At 39.0% G+C, this 26,801-nt stretch overlaps 2 protein-coding genes across 5 annotated transcripts in view; one reads left to right on the top strand and one right to left on the bottom strand.

Annotated features, from left to right (window-relative positions):
- Positions 1–139: 139 nt before the first annotated feature.
- si:ch1073-416d2.4 (coiled-coil domain-containing protein 42 like-2) lies at positions 140–22,523 on the bottom strand. Of its 3 annotated transcripts, none has more exons than XM_062042224.1 (10): positions 22,294–22,523; positions 6,369–6,571; positions 6,248–6,290; positions 4,752–4,928; positions 4,514–4,671; positions 3,101–3,183; positions 2,856–3,028; positions 2,675–2,785; positions 512–628; positions 140–438 (listed from the first exon to the last, which is right to left on the bottom strand). In XM_062042224.1, the coding sequence occupies exons 2-10, from the start codon at positions 6,470–6,472 to the stop codon at positions 250–252; spliced, it is 1,155 nt and encodes a 384-aa protein (XP_061898208.1). In that variant the 5' UTR covers positions 6,473–6,571; positions 22,294–22,523; the 3' UTR covers positions 140–249. The 3 variants fall into 3 exon arrangements, with proteins under 3 accessions (XP_061898208.1, XP_061898210.1, XP_061898209.1); XM_062042226.1 differs by lacking the exon at positions 22,294–22,523 and adding an exon at positions 12,024–12,042; XM_062042225.1 differs by lacking the exon at positions 22,294–22,523 and adding an exon at positions 7,418–7,493.
- LOC133646641 (ankyrin repeat and SOCS box protein 2-like) overlaps positions 14,225–26,801 on the top strand; it is a 29,522-nt gene continuing 16,945 nt past the window's right edge. The window contains exons 1-3 of one of the 2 annotated variants that reach the window (XM_062042223.1): positions 14,225–14,505; positions 23,370–23,539; positions 23,627–23,782. In XM_062042223.1, coding sequence (XP_061898207.1) covers positions 14,396–14,505; positions 23,370–23,539; positions 23,627–23,782 — 436 coding nt within the window. In that variant the 5' untranslated portion in view covers positions 14,225–14,395. Of the gene's footprint in view, positions 14,506–20,598; positions 20,852–23,369; positions 23,540–23,626; positions 23,783–26,801 lie in introns of those variants that run through there. The other variant, XM_062042222.1, reaches the window with a different exon arrangement.

The following is a 26,801-nucleotide window of genomic DNA, read 5'->3' as shown; positions in this document are numbered from 1 at the left end:
ATATTGCAATTGGGGTTGGTTTAATTTTCAATGTTAAATCTGTATTCATTTAATAAATGTTATCTTTATTAACCAACCTCCTGCATAGCTGTGAGATAAATGCTAGTGACGAAGTACAGATGTTACTTCCCAGTACACTATAGTTCTGACTCCTTTTATTTTCATATTAATCTCAACATACAACATTATAATATACATGTGCCGAACAATTCACAGTAAGTTAATGTAGTAGTAAAGGATAGTAGCTTCTTAACACGATTCCTGGCTCCTCCTGCTGACTTTACTTGGACTTTTGATTTGGCTTTTACTGCCAAAGCTGTGCAGTGATACTCTCGCTCTCTTGTCCGTCAAAGCAGTTTTGATGGTCGCTTGGGAACCGCACTCCATCATCAGTCTCCTGGCTCTCTTCTCTGTGTCGGCCTTGTCTGCAAAATACTCCTGAAGGACCAGTTAGATTAGTTGGACTCAACTTAACTATCAGTTGAACTATTAATAAAACTATCCTCTCTACCTTCACCATGTCCATCATTGTTGACGCGTTCATGCTCTCCAGAGGTCCATAGGACGGTAAATAACACTGCTCTGCAAGGTTGTTGACGGCCAGGATTAAACTTCCCACTTCTTCAGCCTGACACATGATTTAGACAAAATACATTTTACATACAATAAGTACTGTATTTAATTATTCATTGAATATTTAATTAGGTTTAATAATATATGTGTTTAAAATAATGATTAAAACCTTTTAAAAGTACATGACTGGCATGTCTCAATGTCACATTTGTGGCAAAGAATACTATTACATATTGTTTCTATATTACAATAATAATATCAAAGTTTAAAATAAAGTTTAACAAATATATTACAAGCAAGACCATATACCATTACACTTTTTTTTTTTTTAACGAGGACAAAGAAAAGCTTGATATGCTGGACATGTTAATCACTGAGCTTGAGGTCTTGAAAGTAAACAGAGGTGGGGTGAGCAATACAAATATTGACCATAACGATACCAAGTAGTAACAGTATATAGTTGATACTGCAATAATTATGATTTTATCATTATAAAAATGTCCCTACTCTTAACAAACTCAGGAAATATGTATCTATACACTGGAGGTCTTTAACCTTGACCCATTACATTTTAACAGACGTGCAGATAGAACCATGTTACAACAGAAAGTACCCAGATATTAACAGTAAATTAGCAAGTAGATTAATGACAGTTTTAAGAAAATAATACCATTGGACATGATTTAAAACGTTGCCACATACGCTAACAGCCAAATTAGTAGCCTTATTAACCATTTTTGAAATTGTTCTATTATCATTTATTTCCAAAATAATATACTGTGATATATATCATTATTGCATGAGGCTGCAATTTCTATCGGAATATAGATTTTAGACCAAAAATATATCAATTAGTAGGAAATATATCGTAGTTAACTGATACAGCCTACTTGAATGCATATAGTGCACAGGTGTCAAACTCAAGGCCCGGGGGCCAAATCTGGCCCGCGAAAGCCTGGAAATAATATGCGGTAATAAAATGCTAAATCTTGTCTTACTAAATATATTTGTTCTTTCCTTTTTGACATAAAAAATCATGTACTGCATGCAATTGCTTATCTTTTAAAATTCAATATCATCAAAACATTATGTTTCCAAAAATACTTTTTGTTAAAATAAAGATAAATACTGTACTTAAATATCTGCTTGACTTATGATTTCAAAACAAATTATCAAATTGTAGACCGTAAAATTGACAATAGATTTTACGGTTCAATTCCGCCGACTTGAGTTTTTTTTACCGTAAAATCAACTTTGGTACTGTTTTTTTCCCCCATATACAATAAGACACTAAAACATTAAAAAAATAACAAAAAAAAACATTAAAACAACAAGATTTGAAAGTAAAAAAAACAACTAGCAGCTCTGTTGCTTGAATTTTACCGCTAAAAACTGTGGTATTGTTTATCCATTCCATTCCCTTTATTCAATGTTTTTATATACTGTAAAAACCCACTGCTTTTACTGTAAAATTCTGGTGACTGAGCAGTCAGTTTTTACAGTAAAATGTAAATATTTTTTTTGCAGCTTATGTAAAAAAATATTATTGTGAATGTATTATAAATATAAATGTATATTTATATATTACTCATTGTTAAAAGCTGACCTCTGAGGGCAACCATAACTGCGATGTGGCCCTCAATGAAAACGAGTTTGACACCCCTAATATAGTGCCTCTCAATTTATTAAAAAAAAATGTTTATGTCGTGGCGAAGTTGGTAGAGTGGCCGTGCCAGCAATCGGAGGGTTGCTGGTTACTGGGGTTCAATCCCCACCTTCTACCATCCTAGTCACGTCCGTTGTGTCCTTGGGCAAGACACTTCACCCTTGCTCCTGATGGCTGCTGGTTAGCGCCTTGCATGGCAGCTCCCGCCATCAGTGTGTGAATGTGTGTGTGAATGGGTGAATGTGGAAATACTGTCAAAGCGCTTTGAGTACCTTGAAGGTAGAAAAGCGCTATACAAGTATAACCCATTTATCATTTATTTATGTCAAAAATGTTATCTAAATATACAGTATATACCTTCTGCCATCTAGTGGAATAATATTTAATTGATCTCCAATCTTAGTTGAGTCCAATCTGAATATAAACTGTCAGCACCTTATTTCTGGACTGGCCCTGCTCCATCAAAAGTTTGTCTTCTTCCTGCTTGTTCTTCTCTTTGAGGCTCTCCAACTGCCTCTGAAGTTCATACATTTCCTTACTTGCCATCTAAAAGACAAAAAGCGAAGTTCATGAGATGTGTCAAGGTTTGTGAAGATATGTCTTTGAAATGTCTGACCAATTTATGCATGCTGTGTCCTTGCTTCATGGCGTGTAGTTGTCGCCTGTGGAGCTCCACCTCCTCCTCCACACGGCCCAGACGCTGCAGCAGCTGCTGGTGGGTGACGGACAGGGTCTCGTGGCGCTGGATGACAGGCGTGACCGCGCAGTCAGAGTCCCTCTCAAGGTGGTCTAAAGATGGTTGCACAAGTGTGATGTGATTCGTGCGTATAGCAGCAGTCACACCCACACAAGTCTACGTACTGTTTGGGAGATAATCCAATGTTTTCAGCAAGTAGTCCTCATAGATTTTGTGTTTTGTTATCCTGTCCTTTAAAATGTGCCTCCTGTGAAATGAAACTAGCAGATATTAGGGTGGAAATTTACTTCTTAATTAGAAATCGACCAATATGGGTATTTTAAGGCCGATACCGATTATTAGTAGTCAATGAGGCCGATAACAGATATTTGGAGCCAATATCCAATTGAGCAAATCACGAATAGTATAGGTCAGTAAACAGCTGGACAAAGCACTAGGTTGTTTTTGTAACATTATTTTTTGGAAATGTTGTACCAGTAGCGAGGTAATGTTTTAATGTTGTGGTTAATTTAGCAGAAAAAAGCATCAGGAGATTTCACAAACACCTTTATTACGTGTGCCTAAGAGGAGCATCAACATTTGCACTTCATAACATGGGGAATCTCCTGAAAATTGGTTAAAATATGGCTTTTTATACATTACAATAACTTGAAAGCTAATCAATTTTACAACAGTTTATGGGTTTAATACATCGGTTTCCTTGTGAGGAACCCTGCAATATTGTTTGGTTGATAGGTTGAAGTTTATTTCGAAAATGTATAGAGTTTCAATATGATACATCACATATTCTACAAATTTTCATTTTTCTTTACAACATGTTCGAAATGGAGTAGGAAGAAGCAAAGCTTATTTAATCCTACCCCTTTTCTACTTCATAGCAATTGCTAAGACATGTGTTCACTTCCTGTTCTCAGTTTGTAACATAATTAACATAAATGATTTCTAAACAGTATGATTAATATGAAATTTACGATTTCTAAATACGGCAAACATTGAAATAAAACTAATTCTGGCATCATGCATGTAGCTTATAGGTAATAATTTTTTCAAGCTGGCTGACAATTTCTTATTCAATGTAACAGAAATGTGCTGCTGACTGCTCTTCTTTATTTATTACTGTATATAACCCAGATAGCAAAAGACATTGATTCAATGTTGGATTTTGGTCAGATTAGTTAGTTTGGTTGAGGTTCAAGAATCCATGTTGATTAATGTTTAATTATAGGTACCATTTAAAAAAAATTTTTTTTTTAAATTGTTGAATCAACGTTGAAAACATAATGATTTTTCAATGCTGAAAAGCCCTCCTTTGGGGTTGCAGTTTGAACACAGCAGCGCAGTTTGCAGAATAAAACACTGATTATTACTTCTAACTTAATTCTTCACTATCTTTCTAATATTTAGACTGGTATGATATTTGTATATAGTGTTTATAGTGTCTGCAGATGTATTTCTGTTGTAGTTGTAAAAAAAAATATTGGCCAATACAGATAAAAAGCAGTCGATATTGATAAACTTCAAAATGGCAGCTATCGGCGCTGATAATCGGTCGATCCTATAAGTGCAAAACGTCTCACCTGGCTTGAAGTTGCTGCAGCTGCTTTGTCAGCTCCTCCGTCTCCTTCTGCTTCACCAAGTTTTGTTCCCGCACAGCTTTGTACTCCTGCAAGGCTCGGCTGCGCTTTGCTTCATTTGCATTCACAAATTCCACAAATTTCATCGCTTTTTCTTTAGTCTGTTGGGGAAAGGCAGTTTAAAAACGATGTGCTGTATTTTTTTTTTTTTTACAGTAACGTTGAAAGATGTTGCATTGACCTCCTGGTGTTTGGTTTCCAATTCAGTCCTTCTCTTAGACAGAGCCTCCACATTTCTCTTGAATTCATCTGTTTTGAGGGCAAGAAGGTTGTTCACCTCTTCCAGCTCTGCTTGTTTCTTCAGAACCAGAGTCTTTTGTAGCGTGTTCACTCCAGCTTTAAGGATCCTGCTAGGATCCTGCACAGCCAACCATTCAAAAACATGAAGGATGAACTTAAATATTTTTAAGCATGCCAGGCAATTGAGACAAAAGGGCTGCAACCTGGGGCCAAAGAAATGGGGGAAAATTTTAATATAGGACTATATTCTAACAATGACAAATAAATAAATAGAATAATGGGTTAATAAATATATAAACACTAGAGTAAACTGATTTGGAGTGTTGATAGGTTCTGCTGCATTATAGTCTGTGTTAAACCCATATCATCCCTGTTCTATCCAGTCTTCATTGGCTTCCAGTTAAATTCCGCATAGAGTTTAAGATTTTAGTCCTGACAGTCTGTGTGTTGCATGGTGGGGCCCCTCAGTACATCACTGATATGCTATGCCTCTACTCTTCTGGGCGCAGCCTCCGGTCTTCAGGCCAGGGTCTTCTAAAGATCCCAAAAACTTGTTTTAAAACGAATTGGTATAGCTCGGTTGGTAGAGTGGCAGTGCCAGCAACTTGAGGGTTCCAGGTTCAATCCCTGCTTCTGCCAACCTAGTCACTGCCGTTGTGTCCTTGGGCAAGACACTTTACCCACCTGCTCCCAGTGCCACACACACTGGTTTAAAGATGTAACTTAGATATTGGGTTTCACAATGTAAAGTGCTTTGAGTCACTAGAGAAAAGCGCTATCCATCCATTTTCTACCGCTTGTCCCTTTTGGGGTCGCGGGGGGTGCTGGAGCCTATCTCAGCTGTATAAATATAATTCAGTTCAAAAAATTTAATTCAACCTGTGGAGACCTGGCATTCAAGGCTGTAGCTCCCAGACTCTGGAAACATTTGCACCAGTCCCTCGTGATCTTGACTGTGTTGAAACTTTTAAGAAACATTTAAAAACTTCTCTTTTTAGTTATGCTTTTAGATAATGCACCTTTTAACTATCATTTTTAATCCACTTTGTATCCTTTTTATGATGTTGCCCATGTTGTTTTAATTGAATTGTTGTTTTACTTCACCTATGTGTTGTACAGTGCTTTGTGATTTTATCTGTGAAAAGCGCTTTATAAATAAAATGTACTTACTTACTTACTTACTTACTTAGGTGTGTTAATGTTAACATTATTTCACTCGATCAAATATTTGCAAAAAATATAATTGATCACTATTAACTCATTGTTGTCCCTTGAGGGAAAACGTGATATTGCAAGCAAAGAGTCTTTGCTGTTTTAACTGTCTGGTTAAAACAGTCCAAAAAGCACCGAATGTTATAAATAATGCTTTAAAATGAACATTATGTGACGTCACAGGGGTTATAAGATACATAGAAATAAAGTTATGTAATAACTTACCTCAGTCACAATTGGTATGTAATTAACATTCTCCTCTCTCGGCCTGAGAAGATAGCAACAAAACATTACTTTTTAAAAATAAAAGTACGGTCCTTTAACACCAAATCCAAGACCTACGTACCTGATATCATCAGGCTGCGTTATGAAAATATTCCTCATCTTCTTCTCCACCCTGAGCTTCAAACGGTCATGGTCGACCAAGAAAGGCAGCGAGGAGGTCATCATGCTGAGATCGTTTATTCTCCACAAGTCCGGATGATGTGCTAAGTAGTCAATTTGGGTCGTTCCGGATGTCTTTTTTTCTTGGACTTGTGTCTCGGTTGCCTAGAAACCAAACACCAAACGACTGGGAATGTGCTGGAATCGTTTCTATGTTGTCATGGCGACTTGCCTAAGAGGCAAGTCTGTTTTTAATCTGCCGTGTGGAAATGTGCTTCAATTTGTGCACTTCCATAATTACACTTAGCATTTAGAGCACTTAAGTGCGTTCACATAGGACACAAGTGCGTCGTGGATAGACCCTAAACACCTTCATTCATCGCCATCATAACATCCGGGTACTGGCGGTTCACTGGTGAGTACGGAAGTGTGTGAGTTAAAAGTAAAGGAGAGCTTTTTAATATTTAAATGTTTAAGTTACAAGAAAAAACGCCATGAATGTTAGTGTAAAGTTAATAGAGCTCAATGATGAAGTTAAATAATAGGGTTGATAAAGTTCAACATTAAGTTTGCTTAATTGAAGAATGTCTAAGATTAACTACACCCCTATCAAAAATACGAAATGGTTCGTTCCACCTGGGTGGCAAATTTAAGAATACTTTCTCAACACGCATCATGACGTCATCGAAGTTTACCTTTAAGCTTTCACACAGAACCAGCCTTTCTGAACAACGATGAAGAAATATACTTATGTTTGAGTTTCACTTTTGCATGTCATTGCTCATAACTGTGGTGCGTGCCAAGACACTCGATTAACGTTGGCAACATTGATTGATTGCAGCAGCAGAGCTACGTCCGGATGCTCTCTGTGGATTATAGTTCTGCCTTCAATACAATAATCCCGGACAGACTCTGCAATAAATGGACACTCTTGGCCTCCCCCCTCTCACAAACGCCTGGATAAGGGACTTCCTAACGGACCGACCCCAGAATGTGAGACTTGGCCCCCACCTCTCATCCACCCGCACGCTGAGCATCGGCTCCCCACAGGGCTGTGTGCTGAGCCCCCTCCTCTACTGCCTCTACACCCATGACTGCAGTCCAGCCCACAGTGACAACCTTATCGTCAAGTTTGCTGACGATACCACAGTGGTCGGGCTCATCTCCAGGGGTGACGAGGCTGCCTACAGGGAGGAGGTCCTGAAGCTGACGGCCTGGTCTTCGGAGAACAACCTCGCTCTCAACACCAGCAAGACCAGAGAGATCATCATCGACTTCGGGAGGAGCAGCACCGACCCTGACCCCCTCTACATCAACGGCGAGCGTGTGGAGGGGGTCCACTCCTTCAAGTACCTTGGAGTCCACATCTCCAACGACTTTTCCTGGACAGTCAACACCACAGCAATCATCAAGAAGGCTCAGCAGCGGCTACACTTCCTGAGAGTCCTAGGGAAGTACAACCTGAAGCCTGACCTGCTGCTGACCTTCTACCGCTCGTCCATCGAGAGCCTGCTGACCTACTGTATTACAGTATGGTACGGCAGCTGCACTGCAGCAGACAGGGAGAGGCTGCAAAGAGTGGTCAAGATGGCTCAAAAGATCATCGGCCGCCCTCTCCCCTCTCTGATGGACATCTACACCTCCCGCTGCCTCAACAGAGCCAGTGCCATCATCAAGGACAGCACCCACCCTGGCTCTGACCTGTTCCACCTGCTGCCCTCTGGGAAGCGCTACAGGTGCATTAAAACCAGGACGAACAGGCTAAAAACCAGCTTCTTCCCCAGGGCCATAACCACCCTGAACAGACTTCCCCATTGACCCTCATAACTGCCTTCTCTTCGGTGCAATAACCCATTCCACCAACCACCCTGTTTCATGTAGATATTCATGTACATATTCATTTCACCCTCTGTATAGAGTGTACACTTGTTTTATCGCACTGTATGGAATGGCCTCAATCTCGTTACCCTGGGTAATGACAATAAAGCTGATTCTGATTCTGATTCTGATTCTGATTGATTGATTGATTGAGACTTGTATTAGTAGATTGCACAGTACAGTACATATTCCGTACAATTGACCACTAAATGGTAACACCCCAATAAGTTTTTCAACTTGTTTAAGTCGGGGTCCACGTTAATCAATTCATGGTATAAATATATACTATCAGCATAATACACAATTAAGTTAATCATCAGAGTATATACATTGAATTATTTACATTATTTACAATCCGGGGGGTGGGTTGTAGAGGGAGGGGGGAGGTTAGATTTGGTTGATATCAGCACTTCAGTCATCAACAATTATATCATCTGAGAAATGGACATTGTAACAGTGTATAGGTCTGACTTGGTAGGATATGTACAGCGAACAGTGAACATAGTAAGTTCAGAAAGCATAAGAACAACTATATACATTTGATTATTTACATTTGATTATTTACAATCCGGGGAGGTGAGATGTGGAGGGGGGAGGGTTTTAATCTAGGGTTGAGGTGGGATGTGGAGGGGGGAGGGTGTTAGTCTAGGGTTAAAGTTGCCTGGAGGTGTTCTTTTAGTGCGGTTTTGAAGGAGGATAGAGATGCACTTTCTTTTACACCTGTTGGGAGCGCATTCCATATTGATGTGGCATAGAAGGAGAATGAGTTAAGACCTTTGTTAGATCGGAATCTGGGTTTAACGTGGTTTGTGGAGCTCCCCTTGGTGTTGTGGTTATGGCGGTCATTTACGTTAAGGAAGTAGTTTGACATGTACTTCGGTATCAGGGAGGTGTAGCGGATTTTATAGACTAGGCTCAGTGCAAGTTGTTTTACTCTGTCCTCCACCCTGAGCCAGCCCACTTTGGAGAAGTGGGTAGGAGTGAGGTGTGATCTGGGGGTGGAGGTCTAGAAGTAACCTGACTAGCTTGTTCTGGGATGTTTGGAGTCTAGATTTGAGGGTTTTGGAGGTGCTGGGGTACCAGGAGGTGCAAGCGTAATGGAGAAAGGGTTGAAAGAGAGTTCCCGCTAGAATCTTCATGGTGCTTTTATTGACCAGAGAGGAGATTCTGTAGCGAAATCTTGTTCATTGGTTGACCAGAGGTGTCACTACTTTATAAAGACAGAAGGAGATTTAACTCCTAGGAAATGCATTTATGATAATGATAATAATAATAATAATCCTGTGTTACTATGATTTGTATTATTAATTGATGATAATTCTATGTCTATCAGATAATCTCTACTTTACACTCTAAAGGAAACTAGACATATATATAATCATATTCAAGTTAATAATGACAGGTTATATGATTATTTAAGGTCATATTCTGGCCACTTTATATTGAATTTGTTTGTATTTCTATGCAAAAAAACTTATTTTTAACAAATCCAAATTATTTAAGGGGGTTTATTTTGTAGATATGTTAATCCCATTTTAAAAAAGTAAAGTAAAATAAAATGTTTTACATGCCTTTTAAAAAAACAATTTTAACCAAACCCATGCAATAAATAGTTTTATAGTGCATGTAAACTGTGTGTGTTGGGCAGCAACATTGTACTTCGTGTGGGATGGGGGATCTTTAGGTGTCTTGTGAATCAGTTGCCAGAATTTGGTGCTGGATGGGTACCGAAACTTCCTCTTTAATGGCACCGGTGCCAATGTAATCAGTAGTAACCAGACTGGAAAAAGGGGGTAGCTATCGATGTTCAGTTTTGGGGCTAAATGAATGCAGACCGCCACCTGCAACAAGTCATGCTTGAAGGTGATATTGTACAGCTAACGTCTCGTGAGTAAAAGGTAGCGTCCTGACGGAGGCACACAGACTCTGATGCTCTTTTTAAACTTTGATGCCAACCTTAACACGCCAATAACAGCCATAAGGTATAACACCACTACAACAATTTAACACGTCCTCATAATTAGGGATTTATATTGTTAGGATTTTATCGATACCTATGCCAATATCGATATTCCTTATCAATACCGGTATTCATCGGTACTCTTATCAGTACTATATGTAATCGGTGTGAATTAAGATATGAAAAAATGCATTTTTTATTATAATATTTATTAGCACATGAGTTAGTACACCACCAACTACCATGATCTGGCAGCTCTGCTTTGTGTTGCAATGCTTGGTTTTCGGGCTACGAGGCCTTCGTGGACACCCGATACCCATTTCCTACATGACTACTCAAGCCAGGGGTGTCCAAACTACGGCCCGATGGAGTCCTCAGTGCAGCCTACTAGATATCACAAGTTTTAACGAGGAGATTGGCCTGAGGAGGGTTTTTGCCCAAACTTTGTCCGCCTGTGAATTGAATTGGAGCAATATTGCTGCCTCCTAGTGGGAGTAGATAGGATTTGATGGACAGTAACCATGAATTTTGCTCAGAAGGGACTTGAGCACAGCATCAATTCATATGACCTAATTCAAACAACTTCTCCTACTCATGGTATAAATGAACTATAACCAACAAATAAAGTCAACACACTGTCGCACATAACTGCTTCCTGCTCAGTGAACTTTGTGGACAATATAAAATATGTTCAAGCACTACGTGTAATTTAATATCACACATATATAAGATATGCAAAACACTCTCTCCACACTTCCCCATGCTTTGCGCATTGTAGCTGTTTGAAAATTCTGATTGATTACACGACTTTAAGGAGGTCGTCACGGAAGTAAACAAAATTGGAGTCGAAATTTCACATACTCTTGATATCAAACGGTTTATTGTTTATACTTCATATTGCTTTGTTGTCAGGGTCTGATGTGGGGGGCGGTGTGGGGGTGTTAAAATTGAAGTAGTTGAAGTTACGTGTTGTTGTACAGTCTGTTCTAGTTTGCTTGAATCAATGCAAACTGAAGTGTTATGGTACAAATGGTTGTTGTTACGTCACAGTCAACGCTCTGCTGTGTGGCGAAAAAAAGCGTTGTGAAGTAAGTATTTGTGAACGTACGTCTATGTGTGTGCGTGTGTGTGCGCGTGTGCATCCATATAACAACGTATTGGCGATTAATCTAAAAAATATGGCTTTACCGCATGTTGTACTGTACTCTTACATGTTTGACAAACTTCCCTCTTAAATTTGGTAATAAATCAAAATTGTATTATGTGTTATTAAAACAGCTTTGTAAACCTGATCACAGATCACTCTGAGACAGCACACATGACTGTATTAAATATGAATAAAAACTGAAGTTAGTGTAGTGATTTTGATATCAAATTTGCTTAGATGCTTATTCAAATACATTACACATGTTTAATATCTATATAAGTACAATAATTTCAGAAGTAAATGTATATATATATATATATATATATATATATATATATATATATATATATATATATATATATATATATATATATATATATATATATATATATATATATATATATATATATATGTATGTATATAATATATCAATATAATATGTATACATATGTACACATATATATGTATAGGCTATACAGTATGTGTGTACATGTATTGTTACTTTACATGCAGTCGGCTTTTCGGCCCCGGCCAAATTTTTTTAGCCAAATGCGACCCCCAAGTCAAAAAGTTTGGCCACTACTAACTTAAGCTCTCCAGTACATTCACTCTCACTCAGCGCCAGTTGATACCTGATGCTTCACCCTTCCAGTCATGTCCATCTCCTCTGCTCTGGCTCCACTCCCGCTCCTTGTTCCTGTGGCTCTGCTACGGCTGAATAAGTAAACTGTGGTGTTTACTTATTCCTCTCCACACCTTTTGTGTGTCTTTAGTTGTTTTTTTCCTCACTCTTTTTTGAGTGCACTTTTTGGGGCATGGGTGTAGGTGGTTTGGGGGGCTGTAGCCTATCCCAGCTTCACTCGGTTGCCACACACAGACAGACAACATTCACACTCACATTCACACACTATGGCCAATTTAGTGTTGCCGATCAACCTATCCCCAGGTGCATGTCTTTGAAGGTGTGAGGAAGCCGGAGTACCGGGAGGGAACTCAACCAGTCACGGGGAGAACATGCAAACTCCACACAGAAAGACACCAAGCCTGGGAATCGAATCCAGGTCCTTCTTATTGTGAGGCACAAGCACTAACCACTCAGTGCGCCACCGTGCTGCCCTGGTTTAGTTCCTCCAGCTTTAAATAGACACGCTTGAAGGACTTGTCTGTGTCACACAACAACCGCATACAGCCACTTCCACTTTAGTTGCAGGAAGAGCACATTGCACACACTTTTGCAGACATGATTGTGAAACGCAATCGGATTCATAAAAGAAACCGTTTCATATTTCCGCCAGACCCCTGCAGCAGTGTAAAAGCCCTGCATAACTAATTATTTATTTTTCTAAATACACAGGCCTTAAGGATATATAAAGGGCACAGGTGTCAAACTCAAGGACCGGAGGCCACATCTGGCCCGCAGCATCATTTTATCTGGCCCACTAAATGTAATTGATTTTTTTCATTTTGACAGAAAAAAAATATATACTGCTTGAAATTGCATACCTTTTAAACTTTATAGTATCCAATATTGTAACAAATATTACAGTATATTATCATACTTTCCAATCATGTTTTTGTCTAAATAAAAATAAATAAAAATACTTAACTTTACAGCAAACTACCCATCAAATTCATAAAAATGACAATAAATTTCACGTTGTTCTTTACAGCATATTACTGTAACTTGAAAAAAACTTCTACTGTTTTTTGCGTCAAAATTATGTTGACTGAGCTGCCAGTTTTTGACTGTAAAATCTACGGTTGTTGTTTTTAAAGGTGTATTACGGTACTTTTTTTTTTAACGGTAAAAAAAATGGCAGCTAAGTTGCCAGAATAAAAAAAAGAACTGTACTGTTTTTCCATTAACAATATCCATCCATCCATCCATCCATCCATTTTCTACTGCTTATTCCCTTCGGGGTCGCGGGGGGCGCTGTAGCCTATATCAGCTGCATTCGGGCGGAAGGCGGGGTACACCCTGGACAAGTCGCCACCTCATCACAGGGCCAACACAGATAGACAGACAACATTCACACTCACATTCACACACTAGGGCCAATTTAGTGTTGCCAATCAGCCTATCCCCAGGTGCATGTCTTTGGAGGTGGGAGGAAGCCGGAGTACCCGGAAGGAACCCACGCAGTCACAGGGAGAACATGCAAACTCCACACAGAAAGATCCCGAGCCCGGGATTGAACTCAGGATCGTCGTATTGTGAGGCACATACACTAACCCCTGTCCCATCGTGCAACATTAACAAAATAATGTTGTAAAAAACAATGTAAATTTAACACAAGAATTCTGGCAACTAAGCTGTCAGCTTTTTCCATAACCCCCCCGCCCCACCCCAAAAAAACAACAACAAACAAACAAACAAACAGCGGTACTGTTTTTCCGTTTACTGTAAAATGTTTTAAAAAAAACAAAAAAACACTATATTTTACAGTGAAATTTTGTAAATGTAAAGTTTTTACTGTAAAATTGTCAGTCTACCTAAAACAATTTATATAATTAATAATTAAATCTAGAGGCGTATTCATACATTATTCACTGTTACAAGCGGCCCTCTGATGGCAGCCATAACTGCGATGTGGCCCTCAATGAAAACAAGTTTGACACCCCTGGTTTAATGCATATCACCCTCCTGCTATAACATATTACAGTCCAATCACCTTCTCAGTAAGGACACAACCTCCCGTCAGCTTTCCCTCTGGAGCTTCAGAGTCAAGTTGGAGCAAACAGTGCTCAACATGCCCTTAAAAGGTATTTGTCCTCATCGCCTGAGCTGCTGCTGTACTTTGCAGCTCTTTCACATTAGCTTGGCCTGATTTAGACACAGAATGCACAAACCCCCCATGACAGGCCTCTTGATACAATAACTGTTTAACTCAGCGTGCACATCATCTTTTTACTCTTAACTCGTATTTTGGCTCATCAGCTGCATCTGTGAGCACATCATCCGGACACACTGTACCTCGTAGTGGACTACAAACCGTCTTCTGGGATGATCGCAGTCGGCAGATGTGAGTCTCTTTACCAGAGACTGAGTGTGGACGTAAAAAACAGACTGGACTTGAAACCTCTTTTTATAGCAAGCCGCTCTCACCAGATCAGGTGAGAAGACAATTAACTACGTCTTGGCTTCTTGACTGAGATTTTAGTTCTATACTTTTCAGAAACACTCATCTGAAGGAGAAGATAAATGAACTGGATTCCTCATGTGTCTTTGATTGATTGATTGCACAGTACAGTACATATTCCGTACAATTGACCACTAAATGTTAACACCCGAACAAGTTTTTCAACTTGTTTAAGTCAATCAATTCATGTCTTTATGACATTCTGCTTACTAACTATCTTTTTAAATATAACCCTTAAACCAGATGTTTTCTTGAATCAGAAACATTTACACAACCTCACATTTAGCAGCCATTTTCACTCCAGTGTATCTTATCAAGGGGCACACTTTAAAGTAGTCTGTGTGCAGCCTGTAAAGCAAATGTGTTATACAGTAATACCTCAACTTACAAGTTCAATTGGATCTGTGATAAAGCTCTTAACTTAAAGCACTCATATGTCAAATCAACATTTCCAAGTGAAATTAATTACAATAAATCTATTTGGTATTGCCGTATGGATATTATTTTAACATCTTTGGCTGGCATTTCCTAATTCCGCTTAAGTATGGTGCAGATTAACACTGATAGAATTGAATTGCTTGGCCAAGTTGGCGACATGCTTAGTCAAGGTTTTGATGATTTATTTCTTTAATTTAATGAATGTCATTGACTTATTCTCAGTACTTTCTTCATTCCCATGGTTGGACAACCAAGTTATGTCAATCTCCAGCTATAAGCGAATGCTAGCGATGTTTGGGGCGTATCTTACAGGGTTCACTGTGACATTCGCTTCGCCAACTAATGGCGGGGATGCTAGTAACTCAAATTTTGCTTGCAACTTAAAGCAAAATTCAATTAAAAAAAAAAAACAGTTAGCTGAGAGACAGCTCTTATCTAAAAAAACATTATACGTTGAGGGACCAATGTATACTTAATATGAGTCAACACTTAGCCATTATTGTCTAAATAGCTGGCAACACAAGTGAGTAGCAGAAAGATGTGTCTGGGGTATGGTGCTGCACGAGCGCTACCAGCACAAGGCGCTATGGTTCATTAAGGATAACACGAAAAAGCAATGCATGATCCTCTCCTTTGTGAAACTCCCAACTACACCTCCACAACAACAAGGGCATTGCTGAAGAAGCTGAAGGTAATTGTTAAGACAAAAAAAAAATCTATATTGCTATACAGGCTTTACGCTTACTACTCTTAGTTTTTTTTAAATCCAAGTTTCCTTTTTGTAGTATTGCCCCATGAGACGATACTGAAAGTATTATCGAAAAACTTCACTTAACGGAAACGGTCCAAATCAACATTTGTTGTTTCTTTCAAGCATGCTATTTAGACTTAAGAGTAGGAAGATGAGACAACAATGTATATGTGGTGATAGAAGTGTGCAGTGAGTCAACAGCCGTAACAGAACTCTACACACTTGTTTTGAGGAAATGGAACCTTTTTGTGCAGACAGGCATTATGGTCACGTACTACGAATAAGAATGACAATGCAAACCCTGCAGCAGATAACAGGAAGAAAAAAAGGTCACACAAGGGCCAACGATGTTGCCATAACCATAAGTTGATATTTTCTCTTTGTGGAAACCAACAAAATGCAGAAATTATGACTTTACTGCATGCGCTACTGTACTATAGGAATAGGATGTGTTCAAAAGTCTATTTGCATTGCAACTTCCATTCAAAAGCTGATATCCATGTAATAATAACTGCTTAATAACAATTCATAGAAACCTCCATTATTTATAAATTATAATTAAACCTCATGTATAGCTTCTTTCTTAATATTTTATTTGTTTATTGGGAAATAAATGTCAGTTTAGAGGCTGTGGTATGGTCAGCAATGTACTTTTTTATGTGCATTATTTATAAGTGTATTATGCAAATGTGTACTTTTATGTGTATTATTTAAATGTGTATTACAGTACTTTGATCAATGGTTTCATCCAAGGCACTTCTACTGTACAGTACTTACATATAGTGGCCAATCAGACTTAATAACTATATTCTGTGTTATATATAAAATGCACATTCCCACAGAAAATACATTATGGTGCAAAATCAAATTGCTTGGCATAGCTTGGACCATAATTATATATGCAAAAAAAATTAACAAATCTACATTTACAAACATGTATAAAAACATAACAAATATAGGATATGAAGAATGCGTACAGTATATGCAGTTGGACTCAAAATTGACCCCAGCTTTATTTTTTATAATGTACATGTCATGATCCGTGGCCCGGATCCTGTGTTGTTATATTCTGTTAGTTTTGGACTCCCTAAGTTCCTGTTTTTGTGCACCCTTGTTTGTTTTTAGTTACCATGGGTGCTTATTGTTTCCACCTGTCTCTGATTGGTGCTCGGGAAGCTCACCCGTTTCCCGAGCCCTAATCAGAGGGACTATTTAATCCTGCCTTTGCCGGTCAGTCGGCCTGGCTTCATTGATTGCTTCATGCCACAGTTACGTGAGTATTTCTTATCTCTAGTCAATGCCAAGTGTTAGCTTTAGCGTCCAGTGCGATCGGCACGTTGTCCCTTCGACTTGTTTTCTGTTTTTGTACTTCTTTGATTTTTGAGGAATAAATCATGTTCCTACCTGCACGCCTTGTCCATCTGCATCCCGGGGGAACAAAACCCGCAGTAAGCTGCGACCCCCCCCCCCCCCCCCCCCGCCATGACAGTACAAACTTTAAATAAATGGTAATACAAAAAACTAAATGTTTTGTTGGTTTATTGCAAACTACTTTATAAACTATAGTTTATTTGCAATTGTATTTAGAAGGGCTGATTAATTCTTAGCATTTTGTAGAGTATACTGTAATAGCAACACACAAAGGCCTTGTGGTTCGAGTGTCCGCCCTGAGATCGGTAGGTCGTTAGCTCAAACCAAAGACTATGAAATGGGACCTATTACCTCCTTGCTTGGCACTCAGCATCGAGGGTTGGAATTGGGGGTTAAATCACCAAAACTGTTTCCTGGGCGTGGTCACTGCGGCTGCTCACTGCTCCCCTCACCTCCAAGGGGATGGGTCAAATGCAGAGATACATTTCACCACACCGAGTGTGGTGAAATGAAATTAATGAAATTGTTAATGAAATTAAACAATGGATGTCCGCTAACTTTTTGCAACTCAACGCTAAGAAAACGGAAATGCTGATTATCGGTCCTGCTCAACACCAACATCTATTTAATAATACCACCTTAACATTTGACAACCAAACAATTAAACAAGGCGACTCGGTAAAGAATCTGGGTATTATCTTCGACCCAACTCTCTCGTTTGAGTCACACATTAAGAGTGTTACTAAAACGGCCTTCTTTCATCTCCGTAATATCGCTAAAATTCGTTCCATTTTGTCCACAAGCGATGCTGAGATCATTATCCATGCGTTCGTTACATCTCGTCTCGATTACTGTAACGTATTATTTTCGGGCCTCCCTATGTCTAGCATTAAAAGATTACAGATGGTACAAAATGCGGCTGCTAGACTTTTGACAAAAACAAGAAAGTTTGATCATATTACGCCTATACTGGCTCACCTGCACTGGCTTCCTGTGCACCTAAGATGCGACTTTAAGGTTTTACTACTTACCTATAAAATACTACACGGTCAAGCTCCTGCCTATCTTGACGATTGTATTGTACCATATATCCCGGCAAGAAATCTGCGTTCAAAGAACTCCGGCTTATTAGTGATTCCCAGAGCCCAAAAAAAGTCTGCGGGCTATAGAGCGTTTTCTATTCGGGCTCCAATACTATGGAATGCCCTCCCGGTAAAAGTTAGAGATGCTACCTCAGTAGAAGCATTTAAGTCTCATCTTAAAACTCATTTGTATACTCTAGCCTTTAAATAGACTCCCTTTTTAGACCAGTTGATCTGCCGTTTCTTTTCTTTTCTTTTCTACTCTGCTCCGGGGTGGACCGCTAGCCTGTCCATCAGATGGGGACATCTCTACGCTGCTGACCCGTCTCCACTCGGGATGGTTCCCGCTGGCCCCACCATGGACTGGACTTTCGCTGATGTGTTGGACTTTCACAATATTATGTCAGACCCACTCGACACCGAGGATGCCGTTGTGGCTTGTACAGCCCTTTGAGACACTAGTGATTTAGGGCTATATAAATAAACATTGATTGATTGATTGACCACACCGAGTGTGTGTGTGTGACAATCATTGGTACTTTAACTTAAACTTTTTAATGAATAAAAATAAAAATATTAAAAAATAAAATATTTAAAAATATATTTAAAAAATTGTAAAAATAAATACAGAGTCGTTTTAAAATCAGGTTTGCTGCCGAGACCGTGTGTGTGTGTGTAGTGCCTATGTGTGCATTAAGAGTGCAGGAATAATAGATACCATAACGATTTAATAATAATGATAATTATGAAGATGATAATAATACAAGTACCTCTGAGTCTTGTTCACGAGTGAGGGAAGAGTGGATTGTGAGGTCGACAGGCGGATCGGTGCGGCGTCTTCAGTAATGCGGACGCTGTATCGATCCGTTGTGGTGAAGAAGGGGCTGAGCCGGAAGGCAAAGCTCTCAATTTACCGGTCGATCTACGTTCTCATCTTCACCTATGGTCATGAGCTTTGGGTCATGACCGAAAGGACAAGATCACGGGTACAAGTGGCCGAAATGAGTTTCCTCCGCCGGGTGGCGGGGCTCTCCCTTGAAGACAGGGTGAGAAGCTCTGTCATCCGGGAGGAGCTCAAACTATAGCTGCTGCTCCTCCACATCGAGAGGAGCCAGATGAGGTGGTTCGGGCATCTGGTCAGGATGCCACCCGAACGCCTCCCTAGGGAGGTGTTTCGGGCACGTCCGACCGGTAGGAGGCCACGGGGAAGACCCAGGACACGTTGGGAAGACTATCTCTCCCGGCTGGCCTGGGAACGCCTCGGGATCCCCCGGGAGGAACTGGACGAAATGGCTGGGGAGAGGAAAGTCTGGGGCCGTATTTATCAAGCGTCTTAGAGTGCCATTTTACACTTAAGTCCTGAGAATTTGCGAGATTTAGTCCTACTCTCAAACTTAAGAATAAAAGCTATTTATCAACTTTCTTAAGTCTAAGAATCACTCCTACTCTCCACGATATTTAAGAGACCTTCAGAGGTGTCCTAAGTGGTTAGGAGTTGCCAGCGGGGGATGGCACTGAGGCGAGAGAGACGTGCGCAAACGTTCAGGGAGCGGAAGGATGTCCTGGCTTTGTTTGATGACGAGCAGCTGATCAAACGGTATCGTTTAGACAGAGCGGGTATTATTTTTGTCACAGATTTAATAGGGGGCGTCATCTCATCAGCAACAACACTAGTTTCAAATTAGTTGCCTAATTAATAAATTAAAAAGAAAAGGAAACATTTATTTTTGATTCATTGCCAATATTGTTTGTTTGTTTTGTAATATTTTGTAGTTTATTGTCAAAATATACACTCCCATTGTCCACTTAAATACTTCTAAGATATTTCTTTATTCTTAGACAAGGGATTCCCTTCCGTGATTGGTCATTTCTATGGACACAGAAATGACGTCACCTAAAATTCCGTTTACGGCACATAGTAATGTCGTAATTCAGCTCTGAGTGTGACACTTAAGATTCAGTCCTACACTTCGCTGATAACTAACTTTTAAGTGCAGCTTTCAGCGAATAATTTCTTTACTCATAAGTCAACTCTTAGCAGACTTCTTAGGAGTAATTCTAAGAAGCTTGATAAATACGGCCCCTGGGCTTCCCTGCTTAGGCTGCTGCCCCCGCGACCCGACCTCGGATAAGTGGAAGAAGATGGATGGATGGATAATAATAATAATCACAGCTCTAAAGAGAAGATCATCCAAGTAATGATTATTAACATTTAATCAGAAATGCAACAAATTGACAATTCCTTATGTGTAGTGTATGAAGGGTATATTATTTTCCTATCTAATCAGCTCGTTTAAATAGCAAACGTATATGCAAACAACAAGGCAACGTTATCTGAATGTGTGTGTGCGTGTGGGTGTGGGTGAGGGTGCGGTGTATGCGTGTGCGACATATAGGGATGAAGCCTGCAGTGTGTCTCCTCACAATAAACTCCCAAAATAATGTGAGCAGACACAGCTGACAGCCCACAGTCTCACCGCCCGCCTGCCTGCTGAACAGCCTCAGTGCTCGCGTTTGTTCACCGCCACCACCTCCCAGTTAATCATGACCAAATTCAGCTATTCGGAATATTTATCCCAGTTTCGTCACGGCGGAAGTAAATGTAATAACGACGATGAGGTAACGTCCAGACTGACAGGAGACAGCCGCGGAGTGAATCACGTGACATCAAAGGACGAGTGAGTCTTTCCTTATTAAATGATACACGTGCGATGACATATAACATGTCTATTTAAGTGTCTATATTCATCCTATTATTCATAACCGCACTATGTCTGCCAAAAAGGTGGTTTTATTATGTAGTATTGTGTTCCTTTGTTATTTAGCTTATTGGTCATTTTGAGTGCCACTTCCGGTTTATTACAGCTAATGACGCAGGGATTGTGTTTTTTGTTGTTGTTGTTTCTGAGTTGTTGTTTACATTATTTCTAGTCATAATGCACACATGTTGATGTCCCAAAAATAATGAAAAGAAAAAAAATTGATGATAGTTTTTGCCATTGATTAGAATATAATTGTTAACTGAAAAATAAAGTAAATTACTAAGTACATGTGCAATAATATTAATAGTGATATCAATACATGAAGTAAAAATAAATAAAATATTTGTATTTTAAATATGTCTATATTTTAATTTAATGAAACAAATATACATAAAATAATCAAAATAACAATAATACAATGACAATTTAAAGTTAATAAGACATATGTATTTTTTCATTTTTACATTGGAAATATAATATAACTAAGTAACTAAAATATTTATATTTTTAGTTGAAAAGACTTCAAGTTTGTATATACAAAAACTATGAAATAATAATAATAATAGTAATTATTATTATTATAACAACAATAATAATAATTGAAATTTGGTGAAACACTAAAATTATGTTAGTCAGATATTTGAATTAAAATATAGTTTTGTACATTCAAAATTGAAAATTCATTTAAAGCAATCATCAACAAATCTAACCCAATGTTAACAAGTCCAATCAATAGTGCAATAAATTGTCAGATTAGGTTGTGAATTGTGCATGTGTTACTGGCTAAAAGGGGAAGAATAGAGTTGGTTCCATCATGGTAACTGTAAGTACACTTTTCTTTTTCTTTTTTTTACATTTACCAACACTGAGTCCTATCGAGACATATGCTGCATCCCATTAAATTTGAATATTTTTGAAAAGTTAATTCATTTTAGTAGTTTATCAAGTTTAGCAATCATTCTAGAATGTATATCTGTTATGTGGTACAGGAGGAAGGAGACGGCACAGACAGGAGGGACGTCGTTAAACTCTATGTATGTATGTATGTATATATATATATATATATATATATATATATATATATATATATATACATATATACATATACATATACATATATATTAAGTTCATATGTAATATATTAATATATATACACATATATATACAGTATATATATACATACAGTATATATATATATATATATATATATATATATATATATATATATATATATATATATATATATATATATATATATATATATATATATATATATATATATATATATATATATATATATATATAAATGTGTTTAAATAATCAAAATGTGTATGTGTGCGAGTATGTGTGGAGATTACCTGAAGAGTGTTACCCGCAAGTGTTGAGCGAGGTGCGGTAGTTCAAGGGGGGCAAAACAAGCTCGGAGATCAGAGAGACAGACGTGAGGTCGAGAGGAGGAGGGAGGCGTCAAAGTCCGTGTCCAGGCGGGAAGTCGAGATCCAAATGGGGCAGCCAGAGAACCAGAGGGGAACACAGGGAGATGAGACACACAGCTCGTCACGCAGGAACAAAGGTTTGCTGCTAGAAACTACAAGGGGAACACAAGACCAATCAACACAGGGCGGGAGAAACACAGAGAGAGAATGCATAGAGCTTGATAATCGGCTTACTGTACCGGAACAAATGACTACGTTCTTGCCCAGGATGCAGGTTTGCACTGGTTTAAGAAGGCAGGTCTTCTCATTAGCGACAGGTGCGTTGAATGCTGATTGATCGCAGCTGTGCACCGGCGCAGCTTCTGCAGGAGTGACGCACGCAGGTGCGCTCTTGGAGGTACACTCAGCAGAGCGCACAGATGAGTGAGTATTGGAATCCGCCCGGGCCGTGACAATATCCAATCGAATGACCACATTTTACAACTAATAAATACCCAAATTCACTATCTCATGAAAATAGAAAACTTGTCAAAAAGTGCCTTACTGTAAACTACAGTACTAGTTTACACTGTAATCAGAAAATGAACTGGTCTTAATCTAAAGTGAAACCCCGAATTCAAATAAAGTTTGCACAATATAGTAATTTATTGAAAAGCACTTGTAGTCTGTCTCTCAAAAAGGGACTAGTTTTTGACATAAAACAACATTTTCCAGTAGCTACAGACATACAGGTCCAGCTATGATGTACACACAGAATACCAGCTGAAAGTGACAAGCAGTTTGGAGCAATCAAATATGTTTAAAATATGGTATGCAGTTGTTTAGGGCCAAAAACACTGACATAAATAAAAATGTTTTGACTACGTGGAAGTCAATTTAGATGTGCACGCTTTATATTTTCAATAACTATTTGGAACATTGGACAATTCAGATTGGCTTATGTGCTGTTTACTTTGGTTAACTGCATGTAAATCAGTCTAATTTCCTCCCTCTTTTAGGGATGTTGACCCAGTGGTCCTTATCATCGGAGAGGGCGATGTGGAGGCTGTTAATGAGCTAGCAGCCACATCTCCTCATAGCCTGATGAGGGAGAACCCAGAAGGCTGGATCCCTTTGCATCATGCTGCATATAGAGGGCAGGCTGAGTGCTTGAGGACCTTACTTAAATGTATTTTACTGCAAATTACGAGTATTCCTACTTTCAAACAGACGTATTTGCTTCATAACCTGCATTGTGTGATGTTTCTCGCTCCAGTGCATCTAAGTTCTGCAGACAAGCGCACCTTGCAGGAACAAACGGCTTTGCTGCTTGCGGTATCTGGTGTACATTTATCATGTGTGACATGTCTTCTGGAGTCTGGAGCTGATCCTGACATCAGTGGCAAGAATAAAGAAACCCCTTTGTACGCAGGTATGACTTGTGGATTATACGCTCATCGTTGATATCATGACCAAAAGCAAGGTTGTCCAAAATGTGGGCCCAGCAGCAGATCATTTGCATTGGCCCACAAAATACTTTGAACATTATTAATGAGATGTATTCGCTATCACACAGTTTTGCTTGATCACTTATACCACAAAGCTAAGATGGACATTAGGGTGGGAAAAGTCTGGTATTGATCCAATGCCAAGTAAGTACAGAGACAGTATTGCCGACACTGAAATCAACCTTTTTTCACTCAAGATTTTTTAAGATCACAGAATGATTTTGTGATTTCGTCTTTATGTTGTTGAATATAGTAAAACAATAAACTATTTTAAATACAATTAAAATAAACCAATAAGATAAATAGATATACAAGCTTATTTATGAAAAATGTTGTAAAATATAAATATGGCATTTTAGGACAATGTAACAATATTAACAAAATAATACAATTATTCCCTAGTAGTAAGGGTATAATAGAGATAGCAATTCCTAATATACTGGCCCTAATATACTGCCTTGGGGGACTCCACAGCTTACTGAGAGGGGGGGTGGGACACGATGCCGTTCACCTCTACCACCTGTTCCCTCTCCTCCAAGTAAGATTGCATCCAGCTTGATGAGGTTTTGTCAAATCTGATTGCTCTGAGCTTATCCAACAGTATAGCGTGGTTAACAAATAATATTAATTAAAGGCATTCTATTCTATTGCTTGTATTCCGTCACGTGACTTCTTCCCGGAAGTGAAAAACAGTGGTGGTCAACCAAGCCAATATAGCTGTTGTGCAACAAGCAGCGCGTGAACTATCTGAGTATGCAAGGGGCCTAGATCTTCCTGCAAAAAACAAATATGAGCATAAAATCCAACTATGCAATGTAATAGATCCCTATACGTTATCAAAAGATTTGTCATGTGATCCCAAGGAGACATATTGAGCTATTTTGTGCTCCAGACGTCATTCTACATGACAAAAAAGGTGAAAACTTGGAAAAGCATGGAGGTCTACAACTTCTTTGTATGTGGATGGGTCAAGGAAATTGGTATCAGATGCTCTAGGATAAATCATGCATCATTTTTCCTCGAGTAAGTTTGCAATTGATGATTTAACTATGCGTCTACAGTCGGGTTTGTTGCTTTGTTGTTGTTGCACTCGCCGTTTCCCCATCTTTATCAAAATATAACTATGGATCTCAATGTTGTTTATGTGCTGAACGCTTCAATTATGATTGTTGTCTTTGGTTAAAGCTTAACTCTTTTAGTTTTTGTTCACATTTTGTTTATTTTATTTAGACTCGGTGACTTGGTGCGCTACACAACACTCGTAGCAAAAATGCATTTGAACAACTCCGAAACAAGATAAAATACAAATAATATTAAGATAATACTTAAATGGGAAATACTAAACATTAAAAGTATATCAAACAAACCTTAAAGGACTACTGAAACCCACTACTACCGACCACGCAGTCTGATAGTTTATATATCAATGATGAAATCTTAACATTGCAACACATGCCAATACAGCCGGGTTAACTTATAAAGTGCAATTTTAAATTTCCCGCTAAACTTCCGGTTGGAAACGTCTATGTATGATGCGTATGCGCGTGACGTCACGACGGCAACGGAAGTATTCGTACCCAATGTGTCACCATACAAACTGCTCTGTTTTCATTGAACAATTCCACAGTATTCTGGACATCTGTGTTGGTGAATCTTTTGCAATTTGTTTAATGAACAATGGAGATTGCAAAGAAGAAAGTTGTAAGTGGGATCGGTGTATTAGCGGCTGGCTGTAGCAACACAACACGGAGTACTTACTTGGATAGCAGACGCCTAGCCGATGCTAGCCGCCAACCGCATCTGTGATCGGGTGAAGTCCTTCGTCGCGCCGTCGATCGCTGGAACGCAGGTGAGCACGGGTGTTGATGAGCAGATGAGGGCTGGCTGGCGTAGGTGGACCGCTAATGTTTTTATCATAGCTCTGTGAGGTCCGGTTGCTAAGTTACTAAGTTAGCTTCAGTGTCGTTAGCAACAGCATTGTTAAGCTTTGCCAGGCTGAGAATTATTAACCGTGTAGTTACATGTCCATGGTTTAATAGTATTGTTGATCTTCTGTCTATCCTTCCAGTCAGGGATTTATTTATTTTGTTTCTATCTGCATTTGAGCCAGATGCTATCATGTCAGCTCAGTAGCTAAAGAGCTTCGCTGATGTATTGTCGTGGAGATAAAAGTCACTGTGAATGTCCATTTCGCGTTCTCGACTCTCATTTTCAAGAGGATATAGTATCCGAGGTGGTTTAAAATACAAATCCGTGATCCACAATAGAAAAAGGAGAGTGTGTGGAATCCAATGAGACCTTGTACCTAAGTTACGGTCAGAGCGAAAAAATATACACCCTGCACTGCCTCTCTAGTTCTTCACTCTAACGTTCCTCATCCACGAATCTTTCATCCTCGCTCAAATTAATGGGGTAATCGTCGCTTTCTCGGTCCGAATCTCTCTCGCTCCATTGTAAACAACGGGGAATTGTGAGGAATCCTTCCTCCTGTGACGTCACGCTACTTCCGGTATAGGCAAGGCTTTTTTTTATCAGCGACCAAAAGTTGCGAACTTTATCGTCGTTGTTCTATACAAAATCCTTTCAGCAAAAATATGGCAATATCGCGAAATGATCAAGTATGACACATAGAATGGATCTGCTGTCCCCGTTTAAATAAAAACATTTCATTTCAGTAGGCCTTTAAACAAAGAGATCAGTGCAAACTCGCGTGTTCTCTGGTCCCTTTGGAATGAAGTGCGTGCCACTTTTCTGGTCGTCTATCGTAAAATCTTGCACTCTTACACCCTTCTTGTTTACCTCTCGAGGAACTCTGAAGAAACGTTTATGCTTTTCTCATTTTGAACGGTTCGTAAAAAATCTAAAAACGACGCAAGCATAAGGGATTTTTCTTTGAAAAAGGCTAAATGGCACACAGTACACATTTGACCAACAGGCATCTTA

Source organism: Entelurus aequoreus, linkage group LG03 (genome assembly GCF_033978785.1).
Source record: "Entelurus aequoreus isolate RoL-2023_Sb linkage group LG03, RoL_Eaeq_v1.1, whole genome shotgun sequence".
Classification (NCBI taxonomy): domain Eukaryota; kingdom Metazoa; phylum Chordata; class Actinopteri; order Syngnathiformes; family Syngnathidae; genus Entelurus; species Entelurus aequoreus.
The sequence above is the reverse complement of the archived record's forward strand: the minus strand, read 5'-3'. Positions and strand labels throughout refer to the sequence as shown.

Excerpts from the sequence above, each read along its gene's own strand:
- si:ch1073-416d2.4 (XM_062042224.1), bottom strand. The coding sequence starts at position 6,472 with ATGATGACCTCCTCGCTGCCTTTCTTGGTCGACCATGACCGTTTGAAG. Across the intron at positions 6,291-6,368 it reads ACGCAGCCTGATGATATCAG|GCCGAGAGAGGAGAATGTTA; the intron begins GTACGTAGGTCT and ends CTATCTTCTCAG. Across the intron at positions 2,786-2,855 it reads GACACAGCATGCATAAATTG|ATGGCAAGTAAGGAAATGTA; the intron begins GTCAGACATTTC and ends TTTGTCTTTTAG.